Here is an 18,832-nt window from a genome sequence, read left to right on the forward strand (position 1 = left end):
TACCACCTCTTATTTCCTTACAATCCTTCACTCTCCTCACTAAGGTGGATACTTAAGATGTTTAGAGCTCAGATTTGCTCTTCAAGACAAGCAACTAATTTTAAAACAATTCAGGGGTATCTTTGTCCACATATCAAACTGGGACTTCAGGTGAGTCGTGCAGTTGGCCAACTGCAAAATGCAGAGGGCATTAAATCAAACCCCAGATCTAGCAGAAGCGGGAAAGCAAAGCAGTGTTCCTGGTCTCCTCAGACTTACTCTAGCATGGCAGTTCAGTGGTAGATGTGGCAGTGTTAAGTTTACTACTGGACTCTAACCTGAAGGTTTTTTCCAACCTAAATGATTCTATGACATTAAAATTCTGTAGAAAGCTTTTTTCTGGCACTGCCTTCCTCCCACCCCTTTAGAGTTGGTTTAGTTGTTTACATTTTTTTAAGCAGATCCCATCTGCTCTAAAAAAAAAAAAAAAGAAAAAGAGACTAAAGATTTTAAATTTCACTTTGAAGATAGCTTTTTACAGTACATACAAAAATACTCTGGAAAAACAACTTACAAGTTCACTTATGAAACCACCAAATGATAAAGAAATTACAGTAGAGAAATAGCATAATACTTGTTTCATATAATCAGAATTTCTCCCCACCCCCCAAAACCCTAATGCATTTAGCTGGGTAAGCAGTGCTATCAGTTTACAGAACCAGACTCAAGACTAGGACAGGTTTTCATGTAAGCATTTAGAACAGCTTTCAGGGTTTATCTGAAACCACCTTCTGCATGCAGCTTGCAGGTGGGCAGTAGTGTCAGGACAGCCTCAGCTGTTGCAATGTTTCAGTGCATCTTTGCTGTGTGCTCAAAGTTGGGCTTTACTACCCAGTGACACAAAAAAACCTCTCAAGTCTCACGCTGGAGCAGTCTTGAGACAAAGAAAAGTATCAGATAACACAGCATGGGACATGTCTGTCTAATCTCCATACCTTGGTAGCATCCTCTGCTGCATTTCCTTCAATACTGAACTCATTTAGGGGCCTCCATGGGAGGCAGCACCTGTGCAGCGCATGGCTGTGCAAGGCAGGGGCAAGCTGCAAGGAAGCTGAGCACCATTGTGAGAGGAGCACAGGACTGCATGGTGTGCCAAATGGGAAGATAATTGGAGAGAAGAACAATGCATGCACATGAATTAGGCAAGCACAAAGGAACACAAGCACGCTCGTACGCACTCGAAAACAGAATGTGGTTGCAGCAACTAATTAACCCTGGTGGCATTTATACATTCTGAATCCAAGGCACAGGACAGGTTGGTTTTTGTAGCTGTTTCAGCTGGTGACAATTTAGACTTTTGAAAAAAAACTCCTAAAGGTAACTGTTACAAGCACATGCAAAGAGTAGTTCAAAAGGAAGCAAGCATCCAACAGCAGTATAAAAATCAGACCATGATTTTAGCTGGTCAGTTACAGTAGGGGCACAGTAACCTTCTACCTTTGTTAGTAACTACAACACACACTCAGAATAAGGACTGGTAACAAGTGATTATCCTCTTCACCTGAAGATCAACCACTTACCCATTAAGGGTAAGTTTGATGGATCTTTTAATAATACGAATGCTATTTGTTGGAACAGGAGATGAAGAATCTGGCAGTTCTTTACTGGAAAGCCTCTGTAACACACAAACAGATGCCACAGCAAAAAAAAAAAAAAAAAGGATTTTTTTAATCAATAATTGAATTAATTTAAAATTCATTAATTCAGAAGTAGCAGCAGATAAACCCTTTCCTAGCTGAATAAAACATTCTTTGTGTAACACTGTTTATGTACTAAACTTGTATGGCTCAAACCCATTTTTAGAGAAGCCTTCTTTTTTTTAACCACACCACTTATTGAATTACCACCATATCCAGAGGAAGAACATTTTCCCCTCTGCACAATTCTTTTGTTGCATGAACTGAGACCAGTATATCCCTGATGGGGGGGGGAAATTAGAGTTGCTCAACAGCACAGTAAAGAAAGATTTTTCTCAGATCCATGGATCAGGAAAACAGAGTCTCTACTGTCTGGATCACTTCCAGTCTTACAGCCCTCAATTTCACAACATTCTACATGACACAGAGCAGTTAAGTCACCTATAGACTTCAAAGCTTCCAAGTCTCATCACAGAAATCAGTATACAAGTACTGATAACAGTACAAGAAAACCAAACCAGGACACAAACTCAGTGTCTGGGGGCATGGAAATGTGGTTTGCCAAGTTCAAAACTTGGAAACTTTGGCTTTTCTGAAGGTCATTGCTCATTTATTTAATTTGTTGGAAGCACAACAGGCAAAACCCTGCTCATCTTCAAACCACCAAGTGGAATGGTACATCAACCTTTGTACATGTGATGAAAACTGGCTCTGCTTTACCTATGAATACAAATGCACAGTAAATACCTGTGATCTTGATGTGATCACTGGAATCTGCATGGATTTTCCATCAAGGACACCCTAAAAAAGCCAGAAGGGATTTGTTAGGCAGTATTGCCAGGTTCCTGACTGAGAGGCAGCAAGTTCTGGCAGCAAGGATACCTTAAAATCATACATGCATTAACAACCTCCACCCCATGGGGCGTGGGTTTAGGTATCCTGAAGCCCTAAAACCACACAGACAGTGGTTCAGGTATTTCAGCCCTCACCACCAAGATCTCATCTTTATTTGAGGGTGTGCCCTCAAGAGTTTATGCCTCAGTAACAAGCACCATGAACAGCAAGGCTCTTTATCTTCCCTCTGAGAGGCCAAAGGATTTAGTCTTTACAGCAGTTTTAATTTACATCAGTGAATCAAATAGTTTTGAAAAGAAAATTCAGTATTATTTCAAACATGGAAATGAATTAGACACTACCAAATCAACTAACAGTAACATTTAAAAGATAGGTCATATGAGTGTAATATTTGGGGAATGAGGACTGAAATAATCTAAACCAAAAAGTGTATTTTTGTTTCCATGAATAAACATGCAGAGAATTTATGTGAGGCAGTCTAATCACCAAACTATTGAGCTTTTCAGTTAGTCCACTGAGTAAAATCACTTAATTACATTTTTTGTAGCTCTCTTCCTCCCATCTTGAGGGTATCCACTTTCTGTGAAATCCGAGTCCCACACGTTTAGCTGGAGGAACAAAATACACAGACTCAAAATAATTGCTGTGCTAAAATTCTCTTATTTGGGTACAGCTCCCAGTCAACACATTAGATGTATTAGGGGCCATTCTTAAAAGAATATTTACACAAGTCCACCATTACCCCACAGGAATTTCAAGCCTCTGAAAAAGCCCTACTACCCAAGCCTTGAAATCTGTACTTGCAATATTCAGCACTAGATTACAGTTCTACAAGAGGATTCTTTTTAAGTGTCAAAGTTGAGGGTTCTTTCTCTGGTTGTTCTTTGCTTGTGCCTCAAATCTTGGAGGTCAAGCTCCAAGAACAGCTACTTAAGGATATTTACACATAGGAATAAAACAAATGAAATACTAATCTAGAAGTTCCACAAACCAAGATTTAACAAGAAACTCCACAGTATCATTTCAGAAGTAATGACCTATTGAGTAGGCTGCTGATTTCTAAAGCAGCACAACTATCAACAGGCACTCAAAAAGCATCTGCCAGAAACAGATTAGCTCATACTTTTACAGTCATAAGACTCATATCTTCTTTGTTTAGAGATAGTTTTTTTCTGAATTAAGAACTGCTTCCAGATGAGACAGTTCATTCAGCAATTGGTCACTGCAGTGACAGATAAGCACAGGAGTATTTAGATAACTTGGCACCTGATGAGAAGCAGTCATTAAGTGCCAGATCTTGAAAATATGTTAATAGTTACACATCATATTCATTACAATTACATTCTAGTCCAACTAGAATGTAAATTTAGATTCCTAAATCCTTTGGGGATGTATAAATGCATTCAATTTCAGTTATTTAACTTGTTCTACATCAGTAATCCATACTGCTTTCAACCCTCCTTGGGCTAGCCCACCCTTCTTGCCTTTTCTCCATCTATGGCTTTTTGGGGGCATTCTCCTGCTGTTGGTGGACGAGATACTTTAGAGCTTGGTGAATAATGCTGCTTAGGTGAAGCACTCCTAGGATCCGTGATTAGAGTCCCACTTAATTTATGCTGCTCTTGCACAAAACACGCTCTGAGTTGACAAACCGTGTTATATCCTGGAATGGTGCAACCAATGGGAGGTCCCGATGTTCTTAGTGCAACTGTAGCCTCCATTTCTGTAGGAGACACCTGGCTTTTAGAGTTTGGCCACGAAATGATAAACTACATTCCACCTACCACTTCAAATACATACTTGGGTCAGTCACAGGAATGCAAAGTCCCTTAGACGTGGATGGCTCAGCTACACTGTTGGCACCACTACAACTCTGACATTCAACATTTCTATAAAAGTCAAACACTCGAGTTATAAAATGCTAGTTTGTGAGATACTGTATATGTCATTTCCAGAAAGTGCATGCAAGACAAACACCGACCTCCTTAGCCCCTTGTCAGAGCTCTATCAAACAACACAACCTCCCAGACAACGTAGCACCAGACCACCATTTTGCTGGATTTCAGACTGCAGATTTAAACTCAAGCATTTTCTTTACTGAGTCTTTATGTGCTGACATATTCTCCCAGATTAGTCCACCCAGCACTTGGGCTGCTTTGAACCCCTGTTCTGTTCTACCCCGATGTCCACACAATTTTTTGTGTTTATTTTTTCTTCATGTGACTTCTACAGTATCAAACATTCTGAAGAGAGCAGGTATCACACATTTGGTAGGATTGGGCAATTACTCTCAAGATTACATATCCTTCCTGTGCTTAGGGATAAACAGACTTCCCAGGAAGTGACAGACTTTTACTGCCCGAGTTCTCATACCACTCCACTAAGTCAGCAGCAGCTCTGGTGTTTCTGACACCAAAATCAGTATGTCATTAGAACTTAATCTACTTGGCATTACCAGTACTTTTTGTTAGAAAGAACAGTCACTTGCACATAAAATACTCCAGCTTCAAGTTACCCACTAAACTGTGAAGATTTACATTCAAGACTAAATTTCCCTGGTGTCAAGTTCTCCATTCCTCCATGTTCATGGATATTTAGATTTTTTCAAGGATTCCTTTAACCTGGTCTCCTACCACTTGCCCAATGGAGATTCCAGCTTTGTTCCTGAAGCTTTTAGAGCCCTCCAAATGCTTATGATCCACATAGATCCAAACTAGAAATCCTGGACTCATTTACAGTGTGAGTCAGTTAAAAGCAGCTTCTCCACAGTTCCAAGGTTATGGCACTAACCTTTCTGTCTCTGCTGTAGAGATGTCCAACTTAGATATCTTATTTAACGAAGAGGAATTAGAGGGTGTTCTGGAATCTCTGTCTTTGGAACCATCCGAACAGCTTTCACCTAAAGAAGACCTTTTGCACTGAAGTCCACTATTATTTTGACTAATATCTGACACCCTTTGCTGAAACGACAGTTAAAAAATAAAGTCTTCAAGTAATCATTAAAGCTTTTATTAAAAATTAGCAGAAGCGCTGAATTTTTATTATACCTTCTTTCTTTTCTGTAAGGTTCCTGCTGGCAAAAAATAATGGAGTTGCTTTCTCTTCACGTAAGTTGCCTCAATCTTCATACCTTCCTTTAGGATGTTGAGGGCACTGGCCTGCCTGTAAACTGACATCAAAAACAGTGTTGTAGCTTAGTGGGGATGTTTGCATTAGTGCTGGTCAGTTATATTTGGTTTCTTTAGAAACATGACTGCCCAGCCCAAATGAAGAGTTCCCAGCTTAAGTTTACACAAAACACTGCCCAAGCATTCCCATCATCACAAAAAGGTGACTGTAACCTGTGATGGCCATTTTCCATTCACCACAGCCCAGCCACAAGAGCTGTCTGAGTTCAAATTTGCATTTTTAAATTCTATCTGTCCAAGGAAGCCAGACTGGATTTTAGGGACATATGACTTGACAGACTCACTACAATTTAAACAGGTTTTTCTCAACTGCCTGCAAACAGCCTTTTATGCAACTGGCAAAGGCTATAGCAGCACAGCAGTTATTACAGAGTTAAGGCACATTTAGATAAGCTTATCTAACTGGCCTATCACTGGAGCATAACTGGAAAGTCAGCTTCTAACACACAGAGTGGGAATCAAAGCAAGGATATGCAACCCAAAGGCTTTCCACAGGAGACCAGAGGTGAAGTAAAAGCACAGAGATGAGCCCACACACCAGTATTGACATTTCCTTCAAATGAAATTCAGTAATTTGTATGTAAAAGGGAAATAAAGTTCACTGAACAAAAGCCCTCCAAACTGAGCCTTCTGTTCTTGGGCTCCTCAACTTGAAATTAATCTTTGCCCTCTAAAATTATTCTCTCAAAGTCAAGGCACATGGTAACAGCTCTCTAGCACAGAACTACTGGTTCCAAATGATTTCCCACCTCTCAAGGAACAGATTTTCTGTTCAATTCTCTCTGGATTCACACCCTACACCCAGCACATACCACAGGCTGTGAGAGCACACAGCTAAAGCAAGAGCCCACAGCCACGCTAACAATGTTTGTGCACAGAGGATTTACCATTAGTTCTGGCCTCTCAGCAGCACATAAATCTCATCACCATAATTCACACTTGCCACTGAAATGTAGTGCCACTGGATGTAACCAGCAAGTACAGACAGCAGTGCAAGTCTGAGGAAATCACCCTGCCTGGCTTGTAACTCAGATGAGAGTTCTGATGCATTTTTCTGTGCTTTTCTCATATCCCAAGCACGAGCTATGAAGAAGGTTGGGTTTTACTGCTTTTACTCATGTCATCTGAGCAAAACAACACAGAAGTCATGCTGGTGCTATGGGAAAACTCCAACAAACATTTACAGGATTACACTGTTCAGAACTCTGTCCTAACACACTCATCACTCAGAATAGCCTAATTTCCTTATTATTCTAGCATTATCTAACAACACTTGCCATATTAATTTATTTCTACATCTATCAAAAGTAGTATCAGACTTTGGACATGAAAATTTACATGCATGTAATTACTATGTGACAACCCAGTGACTTCCACAGTTCTGAGATCACATTATACACTAACTGTCTTGGAAAAATACCATCAACAGGCATCAACAACTCGTTTCAGAGCTTGACACAGTCACTCCCCACTTCCAAAGTTCAGCAGCTGACTACTGTTTGACAAGTATAGCTACCCCAGCAAATGAGCATCCCTGGGCTTCACAGCTGACTGCCCCTACAAGAAATGCACTTGTTTCACATATGGCACATGGTGTATGACTGTAACACACTTTTGTTTTAAGATGGCCTTATTTTGACAAATGTCAACACAATGTGTTTTTGAAGCTAATCTTTCATATGTTGCTATCTAATAACAAAAGGAAGCACTTTGTGAAGCAACTTGCACTGGAATAAAAAGAATGACACTCTACAAGTCTAGAGCAAGAAGAGAGCCTTACCTGTGTCTGTGAATGACTGTATCCCATGTGTTAGATCAACGTTAGTCTTTACTGCACTTTCTGCTTTCTTAAACACAAGCCCAAGAAACCACATTGATACATATCCACTCCTAAAAAGAGACAGATTCACAAACCTGAGTTGGGCACCAGTCACTTGGATTCTGGTACATTTGAGCTGTTCAGTTTAGAGATAGCCCAGACTAAATTTCTCAGAGCACTTCTCCCTGAACTGCTCCCTTCTTTAAGAAGATTTTATGTGCTCAGGACCCTGCCAGAGACACACTGAGCCCCTCTCATCAATGAGCTGAGGGAATGAAAATACAATTTGGCCAATGTGCACTTCAGAAAAGTAAAACAACTCACTGTTTATAGAGAACTTCATTGCCAGGGAAAGACTGTGGCTGCACGTGTGCAATAGTTATAAATTCATTCCTTTCCAAGTTTCCAACCAGCACACGGATTTTGGACTCCACGAGGCCAATCCTAATAAAAACAAGAGGTATTTTATTCATTTTTAACTGTTTCCAGCTCATCAGTTAGATGCCTTTTTGTAACACAGTGTTAACCAATCAACAAGGACCAAGTTTCATCCAGCTGAGCAGACACTAGGTCTTTATATCACATACATCTGTAATTTGAGATGTTCCCAGTGACATTTGTGCTTTTGTTTCTAAAGACAGAGACAAGTAAGTTTTGCGTGTACTCTGCACAGTTCAGATACAACACTCCCACCTGTGACCTATGATGAAAATAACAAGGAGCAGATCCCAGCACCTCTGGGGTGCAGCAAAACTCCTTTTTGCCACAAGGATCAAGGAGAACAGTGGTTTTGGAAAGGCTCAAGCACAGCTGTTCAGTTACACCCAAGTAAAGATGCAATTCTTCTTGCAGATTGATCAGTGAAAATGTAAAAATAGTTATTTTAATAAACAAATCATCTAGTCAACACCCTCCTCAGAAACTTCCCTAAGAGATGAATCACAACCACAAGGGCTTTAATTTCAATAAAGTACTGGCATTTCATCCTTCTGCCTAAAACTCTGTTAACTTTAAAAGCAGTCACAAATCTGTATGTTCTTCAAAAACATCTTATGTTGATGAATAACAGATATATTATCTATTTCCAAATCCACTCAAGAACTGGTGAACTAAACTGTTCCTTATAATAGACTGAAGCAAGTTTATCTTCTGCTTATCATTTTCCCAAGCTGCAAAACTGGAAAATTTGCCTCTATTTCTGTCACTGAAAAAAAAAAACAACATCAGCTCTTACCACAGCCAGAATTTCCCTTGTCTTTATTGTGAGGTACAATAAGCTTTGTTCACTCAAGAACATTTCACATTAAAAATTATTTGGCCCTCTGCCCATACACCTTGTTGTACACAACTGTAACTGATATCAAGCTGCAGCTGATAAGATTTTTAGGTGAATATTTTAGAAAGCTCAGATAAAAGGTATTACCCATTAAAACTATTTTAAACATCAAACATATCTTTTAGAGGTGGCTCAAGAATTATTTGACTTAAGGTGCAAGCCAAACTTTGAAATAAAAGCAAGTGCCCTCAGAATGGGTGTCTGTTACAGAGAGGTGTTTTGCTTCCTTAATTGAGCAAAGCAAGCAAAGTACTAATTTCTTAACAAAGAAACCCACTGGAAAGTCAATAAACGCACATTACAGTGCCTTAATTCCTCACCATTTCCCCTTATTTCAAAATTCACAGTGACTCAGCACATTCACATGGTTTAAACAAGTAATTGTTGGCAAATCTCCTTTCATTGAAGAAAAGCAGGTCTGGAATAGGCTGACTACACATCAGTGCAACCTAGTCCTTAAATATTGCAGTAAAACTCTTTATGAAAACAAGTGTAAGGCTCTAGAACAGTGGTCTTCAAAGCAGGGAGGGAAGGGGGTGTATTCCATGCCTAGTTGCATAGTTACTGACTTTATTTGTTAACACAATTAACAAAAATGTGGTGCAACATTGAATTGATTTTCAGTTTTGCACTGGAGCCACATTTAAAGCAGCACTTACCAGTTTAGGTGATGCTCTTCTGTAAAGGCACTGGCAGTCAGCACAATGTAATGTCTAGAAGAAGAAAGGCAAATGAGTACACTAGCTCAAGATTTTATCCTACATTCTAAACATCAGATAATTTTTCTTCTTGGTAGGAAAAATGCTGTGAGTGGCATAAGACAGCTTCTCTTATCTTCCCTAGGCTTATATGTACCAAAATTTATATGATTACTTCCAGTTTCTTTAAAAAGCCCTAAACTGAAACACATCAATCCAATTTTCTATTTAGAACCCAAGCTAAAACTCATTATTCTAACCACTAAGTAAATAACTTCAAGTTCAGACAACAGATTTCATACATACTTGTACTTCTGAAAGAAGTTCAGTGGTTCAAAGAGCTTTGACCAGTCTGATTTTCCTTTGAGAATCTCATCTGTAACTTCAAGACCTACAAATATGGTTGAAAATCTTATCACTATTTTTTAAAAATCTCTCTTCAAAAATCTTTAAACAATCTTATGACTATTTTTAAAGATCGCCATGACAAAGTTTAAAAGATTGTAACAGTAACTGACAGAAGAAAAAAAAGCAGGAATTCCACTGACAAAATGCAGATCCCACAACAGCTGATTGGAAAAGTGGTGCCTTATTGCCCGCAATGGGCATTACTTCCCAGAGAAATCTTAAACCTACAACACCTCACTGAACAAAACTAATTCAGATGACACGGTTTCCTGGAGCCAGAAGGGGACTTTGATAGGCACAGAATGTACTTTACCACGCTGGAACTCCTCCACCATGACTGCTCGTGTTGACACGGACACGTTGTAGGTGGAGTTCTGCTGTGGATAGGCCGGGGTGATGATGGGCATCACGTGGTACCGGTCTGAGGGGTTCACCTGCGAGGTTACAACAGCTCTGCTCAGCACCAGCCGAGGGCAGAACAAACTTTTAATGCAACTCTGATTGCAATGGCTACCTACCCTGGGGTCCCAGACTGGTAAATTAAGGAAGCTCTCTTCAAGTCGTTTCAGCAATACTGGCTTTGGCCAATCCCTATAGAAGAAAAAAAAAAAAAAAAAAAAACAGTGAAGTGTCCATTTTAAGCTCTGCAGTTCGAGGCTGCATGGAATGCTGTCAATGTACATCTTGATATAAATAACTACAAGTGTTACTTCTTGATGCAAATTAAAATAAACAGCTTTTACCATTTTGAAAAAATCAAGAAGAACTTGTTAACGAGAGTAGAGGCCAAAGCATTTGGGTAGAGTTGACATATTCTTGCTACCAGCATGGCCCAGGAGACTCCACCAAGAAATCCCATGATGTTGGAATAAACACCACGTCCTGGAATGGATACCACACAGTTAGTCTGTGGTCTTTCAAATTTGCAGCACCAGCTGCACAATCTATAGAATACTTAATACATTTCAGCCTCCATGTTATTTATCTTTGCAATGCAGCAAGGCCAAATTGCTGGTCCTTACAAGTGATGAGAAAAAGAATCATTACCACACCACATCCCAAAGTATTGCTACTGTGAAACTTGCTTGTGCTGCTACACCTACTGCTTCACTTCAATTCCCCTGAAGAGAAAGTACTAGAAGAATGGCAGAACCTTTCTCTAGCTATTTGGGCAAATGGGACTTTCTTATTCCTTCTACACTTAATTGAGAATTTTTATCATTTGTAGTCAGGTTCCTGATAAGCAACGCAGTAGTGTCTCATAAGCACTTCCCTCTTCTCTGAACTCCCTCTCCACTAAAAAAAACACATGGAATTTACCACATGGACAGACCATGAACCTAAACTGAAAGGATTTCAACGTAACAACTGCCATTTACATAGCAATCCAAAGCTGAGGTACATCCAACAGTGAGCATGAAAGGTTCAAAGGCCACAACCCACGCTGGCACTCACGTTTTGCCCACAGTTTAACTGCACGGAGCGTGAGGCGGAAGTTCTCCAGGTTGGGCACCAGGCGCAGTATTTCATCTGTGACCCTGCTGCCTGCGGGACAAAAGGGGAAGCACAGGAGTTCCCAGCAACAGGCACAACTCAGGTGTTCCTACACAGGATCAACAGCTTATGGTTCAAGTCTAGGAGAACAGGTCTGGAGTACTTGCTTTGTATTAAATTGTGGATTGCACATAACCTTCAGCATCACTTTAGGTAACCCGTGCCCTCAGCAGCTTTGTTTAGACTACAACTAACAAATTTTAAATAAAGCCTCCTAACAGGATGTTTTGGGCATAAACTACAACCCAGGAAGCTCCACCTCAGCATGAAGAACTTTACATCACAGGGTGGCAGAGCACTGGAATGGGTTGCCATGGGAGGCTGTGAAATGTCCCTGTCTGGAGGGATTCAAAACTCACCTGGACACATTCCTGGGTCAGCTGCTCCAGGTGACTGTGCCTTAGCTGGGGGGTTGGACTGGATGATCTCCAGAGGTCCCTTCCAACCCTAAATACTCTGTGATTCCAGAAGCTAAGTTTCTTTTGACAGCCAGCAACCATTAAACCAATTGGTGCTAAAGATTGAGCAAGTCAGACTACAGGTATTTTAACTACTTTTTTTTTTTAATGAACAACCTTGTTTATCCTTCATACATTCTTATCAAGTGCCCTACTTAGTCATCTGAATTTCTGGGGCAAGCTGGAGCACCTGCTCACAAACCAATCAAACAAACATGAGACAAGTCTATGTAAACACACAACTCCTTGAAATATCTAAATTTAGGCTCACTGGTCACCTCCTCAGAACTCAAGTACACTGGAGATCAGTTTCTGCATCTTGTACAGAAAATGGGCTGTGCAATGTGCATTCTGTGCCAACTTAAATGTCTCTACAAAGGTGTGCAGGACATGCTCACCATTCAGGCTCCGGATGCATCTTATATCCAGGCTCTTGAGGCACGAGTCATCCCTGAGATCGAGATCGTCAGAAACCGTTGGCAAAGAGAGCTTTGCAAACACGAGGTCAATCTTCAAGAGAAAAAGGGTCAAACATGACTTAGAATGCAGCACTTTGCAAACCAGTGAGGGACATTCACGTGGTCACATGGTTAACGTTTGTATTTAGAATTAGTGGACTACAGATAAATATTTATTGGCCAGAAAACAAGAAAACTGCTCTAAGTTCTCTATTTGTTTACAAAACCACCTCTTTTTTTAAGCTCAGGAAAGCAAGGGGTTTTTTTTTGAAAGCTGGAAAGATTACTCTAAACTTAGAAATTTTTAATTAACCATAAAATTAAGACAAATTAAAATCACTTCAACTATACTTCAACAAATGAGAAAGCATTTTCTTTATGCTGTAAGGCCTTAAGCATCTGGTTTTTAGTATAACCTGAAGCAAGCAAATTATTCTGTGAATGTCTGTACCAGACAAAGGCCATAAAGAGGTCCTTGAATAAGTGTCTTCATGATAGTAATTACCAAGCAGTAACTTGGTACTTAGGTATTACAGCAAGTGGGTATTTATTCTCTACATGAAATGTATTCCAGATAGGATTCCTGCAGCTGACAAACTGAGGCAGCAGTCCAGTGAGTAGTTTTACTTTTCATTTTCCATGTTGTTTGTCTCACAGAGACTTCATTTTTGATTCGCAGCAGAACGTCAGGAGATTTGTGCAGGGAAGCACAACAGAAACACCCCCTGCAGAACAGGAGCTCTTGTCAGAGCCCAGGGGAGGCAGCAAGGACACTGCCTCTACTCCCACTCTGCACATCCTTGGGAGATAAATGCCACCCAAGCAGGCTACCCTGGTCTGCAGCACAGGTGTAAAAAAAGATGTCACTCATGTTCCCACGCTTGCCAGGGGCTTATTTTCCTAGACGATCCCATTTTACTTTTCTGGGATTGGTTGTGGTCTGGCTGTTTAATTACAGTTCCCTAAATGTGCTGCAATGTACTGATAAAATTCATAAAACAGCAAGATCATAAAACCATGAAAAAGTTATCCTACTCCAAAGCAGGAAAAACAAATCTCACTTAAAGGTGAAAAAAAAACCCAAATAAAAATTAAAATTCTTACCTCAATGCCATCAAATTCAAATTTGATAACAGGTACATATGCATCCTCAATGGCCTGTGAAGGAGAGGATATCTCTAATAAGATATCCTTTTGCTACTTTGAAGTTTTTCCTATACTGTGATGAAATACAGAATTTACACTGAACTACTCAGTACAAAGATTTAGTTCCTTCCAAACACAAAAAATGCTAATAACTCTCAGGCAGGACAGCACTGTTAGGGTACCAGTACTAGATTTTATTAAAAGATCTTATTTAGGCAAGAGATTGAGAGGCTGATCGTGTGGTGTAACAAACAGTGCACAAGCCATCAGTATCAGTGGCTGTGAGCCCTTCCTACATCCAAGGTGAAAACACAGCTTCCAGGGACAGCCTTGCTTTTTGATACAGCTGACTCATTCCCAAAACACAGGGAGGGGAGAGGCACCACAAAAACTCTTTTGTGATGTGCTCGCTGGGGAAAGGAGCCAAGAGCTGGACAGCAACTTTTTCATGCTGCATAAACCAGTATATTGGAGGGTACTCAAAACTGGTTTAACTTTGGCTTGTAAGATATTCATTACCAATGCAAGTCTTTAACATGAATATTCTTACCGTACAATTTACACAATCTATCAAGCAGAGAGTTTACTCACTCTCAGGTTTTTTACTTCCTCTTGATTCTTCAGCTTTTCAAAGAATGACTGAAAAAAATCTGATCTTTCCACGTGACTGGGAGCAACACAAAGGGCATCGATGTCTGAACCTGCAGGGAGATCCCATTTCTCCTGTTACTGCTGGAACTCACTTTCCAACATCAGAGCTATGACCAGGCACTCAAAGTACTACCTTTGGTGTGTACTCCAAGTCTGTAGGAGCCAAATGTAAATATTTTGCCACCAACTTGTTCTGTTATTGAAGGGGGAAGATTCTGTAGGTAGAAGAGAAAGTTTAAGATGCACATTATCCTCTGTGCAAATTTAACTTGTGTGAAAGTTACTTAGAAAAACTGTAACAGCCTGCATAAGCAATGTCTTCTCACTCCCTTACATTTTCGTTTATTAGGTTTTAATTCTGTTTTTCTGAAATAAGTTGAGCTTGCCACTCCAAAACAAGATTATAGGTGATGTAGCAGTACTTCTATTAATTCATACAAATTAAGGCCTATTATTAGACTTCCCTGCAGCAGAGGCACATAAATTAACACAACTAAGAGCCATTCAAAGGGCATGTCTAGAATCATAATTTCAAGCTAGACTGAGTGCTGTAGGCTGTCTGGGGCAAGATTAGTGCCAATTTCAGCATCTTTCTCATCCACAATGCCTTGTTTTGGCTTTGTTAACAGCTACGAGTCAACTGATCAAGCCAATGCAGGAATTTATTCAGTTCCCCAAAGACTGTGAGAACTTGATCATGAAATACCTTTTACAACATATTTCAGTGGCAGTTACTACAGCTCTACTTAATATTTAAGAAGTTAAAAGCTGAACTTCAGCACAGATCCCAGTAGCCTAGTCTTTAAATCAAAAGGCTTCAGCTGTTTTGACAAAAACAAAAAAAATTCTTACCTTGCTTTCAGCAAGCTCTGAAATCCATTCTCTGACAAAGTTATTCAGTTTTCCAAGAACAGTTGTCCTGTGTAAAGAAAACTCATGCTAAGTTTGCTTAAAAAAATAAAATAAAAAAAAAAAACAAACCAAAGAGGTTAACAAATTTTAGTCTTGTTATACCTGTGATAGAGTTCTTCCTGGTCCTCAAACACCCCAAATGGCTTCATTGCCTCAATCAGCTTCTGAGTATGGATGTGGTCTTTGTCACTAGGAGGAGCCAAGCTAATTGGAGAGGTAAGTCCATAGTGCCCTTGAGACAGGTTCTGCTGCCTGGAAGTACTGAGAGAAAATACAGGAATGAGTACATGAAAGAAGAAAATATTATAGGAAAACACCCCTTAGCTTACACTTCACAAATCCATTTCTGCCCTTTCACCCAATGTTGAGAGAAATGAGGGAAAAATCTTGCTTATCATTTTTAGAACACTTGACTTCACTTAGAAGTCACAACTACTTTAAAAAAAAAGCACTTATGGATGTAAGAAACCATGCAAGATGCTGCCACCTTAACACAATTTATTTGCATTGCTCCAGCCCACAGAACAGATCACTGGGAAATGAAAAGGTTTGAAACCCACCAAGGGCAGCCCTACAGACAGCACAAGTTTTGGACATGCCAGTTTCAATTTAAGGATATTCCAAAAGGCTTCCTGCTAGCACCAAACAGAACAATTCAACACCTTTTAATTAAACGTTTTTGTTAGGTTTCTGCGGATTCAGGAAAGGCTTTTTAGTTGATTGTAAAGCATATAGGTCTGTTAAACAGAGTTGATGCAATAAATTCGGTGTATTACCATATAAACCTCTTGCTTTAGAAAGGGGCAAATGGAGAAAGAACACCTTATTGTGCATTACCAGCTGAAACCAGGAAAGGTTCCAGCTGGTAATGCAAAAGGAAAGGAGTGGGACTGGAGGTAAAAATGGTGCTTAATACAACTCTACAGAAACACCAGCACCAAAAGGAGGAGACACCCCCAAAGATCTCATCAGGGTCCAGACACAGACCTTAAGGCTTAATTGTGCCATTATTTAAGCAGGATATCTCCCTCCTTCACATATGTACAGTTTCAAAGATCTGCTGGGTTAGGCAAGACATATTTATACCTGTTTAAGGTACCTGACCCCATGCTGGCTGGAACAATATTAGGAAATGCTCAAAGGCAAGCTTCACCACTTGATTTTTTTTAAAAGACAGGTTACTGCACAGCTCCTTATTTCTCATTGTTGCCTTTACTCCCTCTCTTAAAGAGATTTCCCCCTCTTTAAGTATCCTTATGCAATTACACACAGAGCCTCTAGTCACATAAGGGGTTTTTTTTGCCCCCTTTCCTCTCTCTAAGCCTATTTCTCATACTTTCTTCTCTGTGCTTTCCAAAAAGCTGGGGAGGGAGGTATTAGGACTGTAGTGCTATCAACAGGTGTCCTCAGTCAGAAAAGCTGTTTATTTACAAGCCTAACTAGGCCTTGACCTAATTTACCTTGTTTATAGACATTGACAATTTCCACTTCATAAATAAAAATATTCATAATGAATATTTTCCTTCCCATGATATCATTTTCATAACAAATACAGGAGGAAAGCCTGTACTTAATTGCTGTGCATTACAACTAAATTAAAACACCTACAGCAGCAACTGCTTCCATGTTTTATGCATTGCTTGCATTGTACAACTTGCACTTCATAAAGTTTGCACAGAACAAGGACAGGATTTAGACTACACCAGCATTTAAGATGTTTCCAAGGCACAAAAAGGCACCACCTGCCTTTCATTGCCTCATTCTGCCTACAGATGATATAACTGGAGATTGACGTAAAGCACAGTATCAATTAGATAAACCTAATATTATTAGCATCAAATATGTTTATTTTTAATTAAATATTATTCATATAAAATTCCTCCAGTCAACAATAGATATTTTTCAGTTGCTTACACGTATCACTGATAGTTTGACCTCACAAGTTAAGAGGTGAGGGAAGCAGCACCTGCTAAGTTTCACTGAGTGAAACTGAAGAATTTGTTGCCCCTTTTGGAGTAAGAAATAAATGAAGTCCTACTTTGCTCTCTCAAGCATATAAGCACATAATTAAGGGATCTTATGGATCCTAACACACATGGCACACCACCCATTCACCCACCAGCCTTCTCCTTAAACCAGAATCCTGTTGCACTTTAATATTTTGCCAAACCTTGTTACAACCTGTGCACCACAGCAAAAACCTCCAATGTGTGTCTGTTCTGGTAAACCACACTTTTACACAAAAAGCCATCCTAAACGGATTTATTCCGGGTTTTGCCCCTCATTTATAGCTCCCCAAGCCGCAAGGCGTGTCTCCCCACACACCACGGGTCCGGGCTAAGGTCACACTATGCGGCACAGGCCTTCAGCCATCGCTGCGGGGCTGAGCGACCAGAGCCCGGCTCCTGAGCCACCAAACCAACAGCAGAACCCAGGGAAAACACGGAAGGAGGAAAATCCCCACCACCTGGGACCTTCATCGAAGGGAGCCCAAATCCACCCTTCACCGCTGCCGCCCCAGCTCATGCTGCGCGGAGCCCGCGGGCGGCTGTGCCGGCTCAGCGCTCCCCGTGCCCGTCCCCGAGGCTCGGGCAGCCACTGCTCGGCTCTCCTCCGCAGGGCTCCGCAGGACGCGCAGCCCCAGAGCAAGGCGCAGCCCCGTTACCGCCGTTCCTCGCCGGCCATTGCCGTTGCTTGGCGACGGCGTCGCCGCCACACGCGGTGAGACCCGGGCGAGGCAGCCCCGCCACCCGCACTCCACCATTTATTTCAACCGGGAATTCCTCCCCTGGTGGGCGAGGGCAGCTCCGGCCCCCCCCCGCGGCCCGCCGGGGCCCCTGGCGGGGCGGCTCCGGCGGGTGTTCCCCCCCCGGCCCGGCGCTGTCCCCTCAGGGCAGGGCGGGAAGGCGCCGCCGCCTCACCCGCGCGTCTCCTTCATGGCGCGCGCGCACAGCCCGCGCCGCCGCCCGCGCTTCCCGCCCTTCTGCACCGCCGCCCCCTTCCCGGCGGCCCCCGCGCCGCCCGCCCGCCCGGCGCCCCCTGGCGGCTGCCGCGGGGTGCGTCCCCTCACGGCGGCCCCGCCGTCCCTCCGGGCTGTAGCCGGGGTCCGTCAGCGCTTCTGTGGGACGGTGTTCCTTCCCCGTGCCCATGGTCCTTCCCCGAGGAGGATATTCCTTCTCCGGGGAGGATATTCCTTCCCCAAGGAGGATATTCCTGCCTCGTGGCGTGACAGACCCGCAGAGCCGGGCTGGTCCCTGGCATGAGGCAGCCCCGCATCTCACCCTCCCTCCCACAGGACTCTCCCGCTCCTGACATCCCCTTCCAGAAAGGAGGGGTAAAAAAAGAACGGGAATCGCTCTCGAATTAGGCTCCTGACAGCCTCCTGACTCCCCTTCCAGAGAGGCCGGGTGAAAAAACCCGCAGGAATCGCTCTTGTATGAGTTTATTCTCATCCAGTAAGTGCAAGCATCCCCTGACTGCAGCTGGTATCGGTGGGATTTAACACACATTGCCAATGTCAGTGAAGAGTGCCCGCCACAATGTCATTACCATACATAATTATCACAGAAACATGGAGTGGTTTGGGTTGGAAAGCACCTTGAAGATCATCCATTTCCAACTCCAGGGACACTTCCCTTTATCCCAGGGTGCTCCAAGCCTCAATGTCCATCCT

At 41.8% G+C, this 18,832-nt stretch overlaps 1 protein-coding gene across 1 annotated transcript; it reads right to left on the bottom strand.

Moving 5' to 3' along the window:
* Positions 1 to 1,078: 1,078 nt before the first annotated feature.
* On the bottom strand, positions 1,079 to 18,097 carry PAPOLG (poly(A) polymerase gamma). Its single transcript, XM_066547737.1, has 22 exons — positions 18,081 to 18,097; positions 15,262 to 15,420; positions 15,100 to 15,166; positions 14,381 to 14,462; positions 14,188 to 14,297; positions 13,555 to 13,608; positions 12,391 to 12,502; positions 11,436 to 11,525; positions 10,724 to 10,862; positions 10,499 to 10,571; positions 10,294 to 10,414; positions 9,879 to 9,963; positions 9,534 to 9,587; positions 7,863 to 7,982; positions 7,500 to 7,609; positions 5,579 to 5,700; positions 5,322 to 5,491; positions 4,332 to 4,420; positions 4,016 to 4,254; positions 3,068 to 3,139; positions 2,424 to 2,477; positions 1,079 to 1,654 (listed from the first exon to the last, which is right to left on the bottom strand). Exons 1-22 carry the CDS (start codon positions 18,095 to 18,097, stop codon positions 1,556 to 1,558), a joined length of 2,238 nt encoding a protein of 745 aa, XP_066403834.1. The 3' UTR covers positions 1,079 to 1,555.
* Positions 18,098 to 18,832: the final 735 nt, after the last annotated feature.

Source organism: Molothrus aeneus, chromosome 3, assembly GCF_037042795.1.
Source record: "Molothrus aeneus isolate 106 chromosome 3, BPBGC_Maene_1.0, whole genome shotgun sequence".
NCBI lineage: Eukaryota > Metazoa > Chordata > Aves > Passeriformes > Icteridae > Molothrus > Molothrus aeneus.

What these genes read in the sequence shown, in the direction of transcription:
- PAPOLG (XM_066547737.1), bottom strand. An exon ending in GAAGAGCATCACCTAAACTG is followed by an intron (nt 7,983 to 9,533) that starts GTAAGTGCTGCT and finishes TGTTTTTATTAG; the next exon opens with GATTGGCCTCGTGGAGTCCA. An exon ending in ACAGTCATTCACAGACACAG is followed by an intron (nt 5,701 to 7,499) that starts GTAAGGCTCTCT and finishes TTTTGATGTCAG; the next exon opens with TTTACAGGCAGGCCAGTGCC.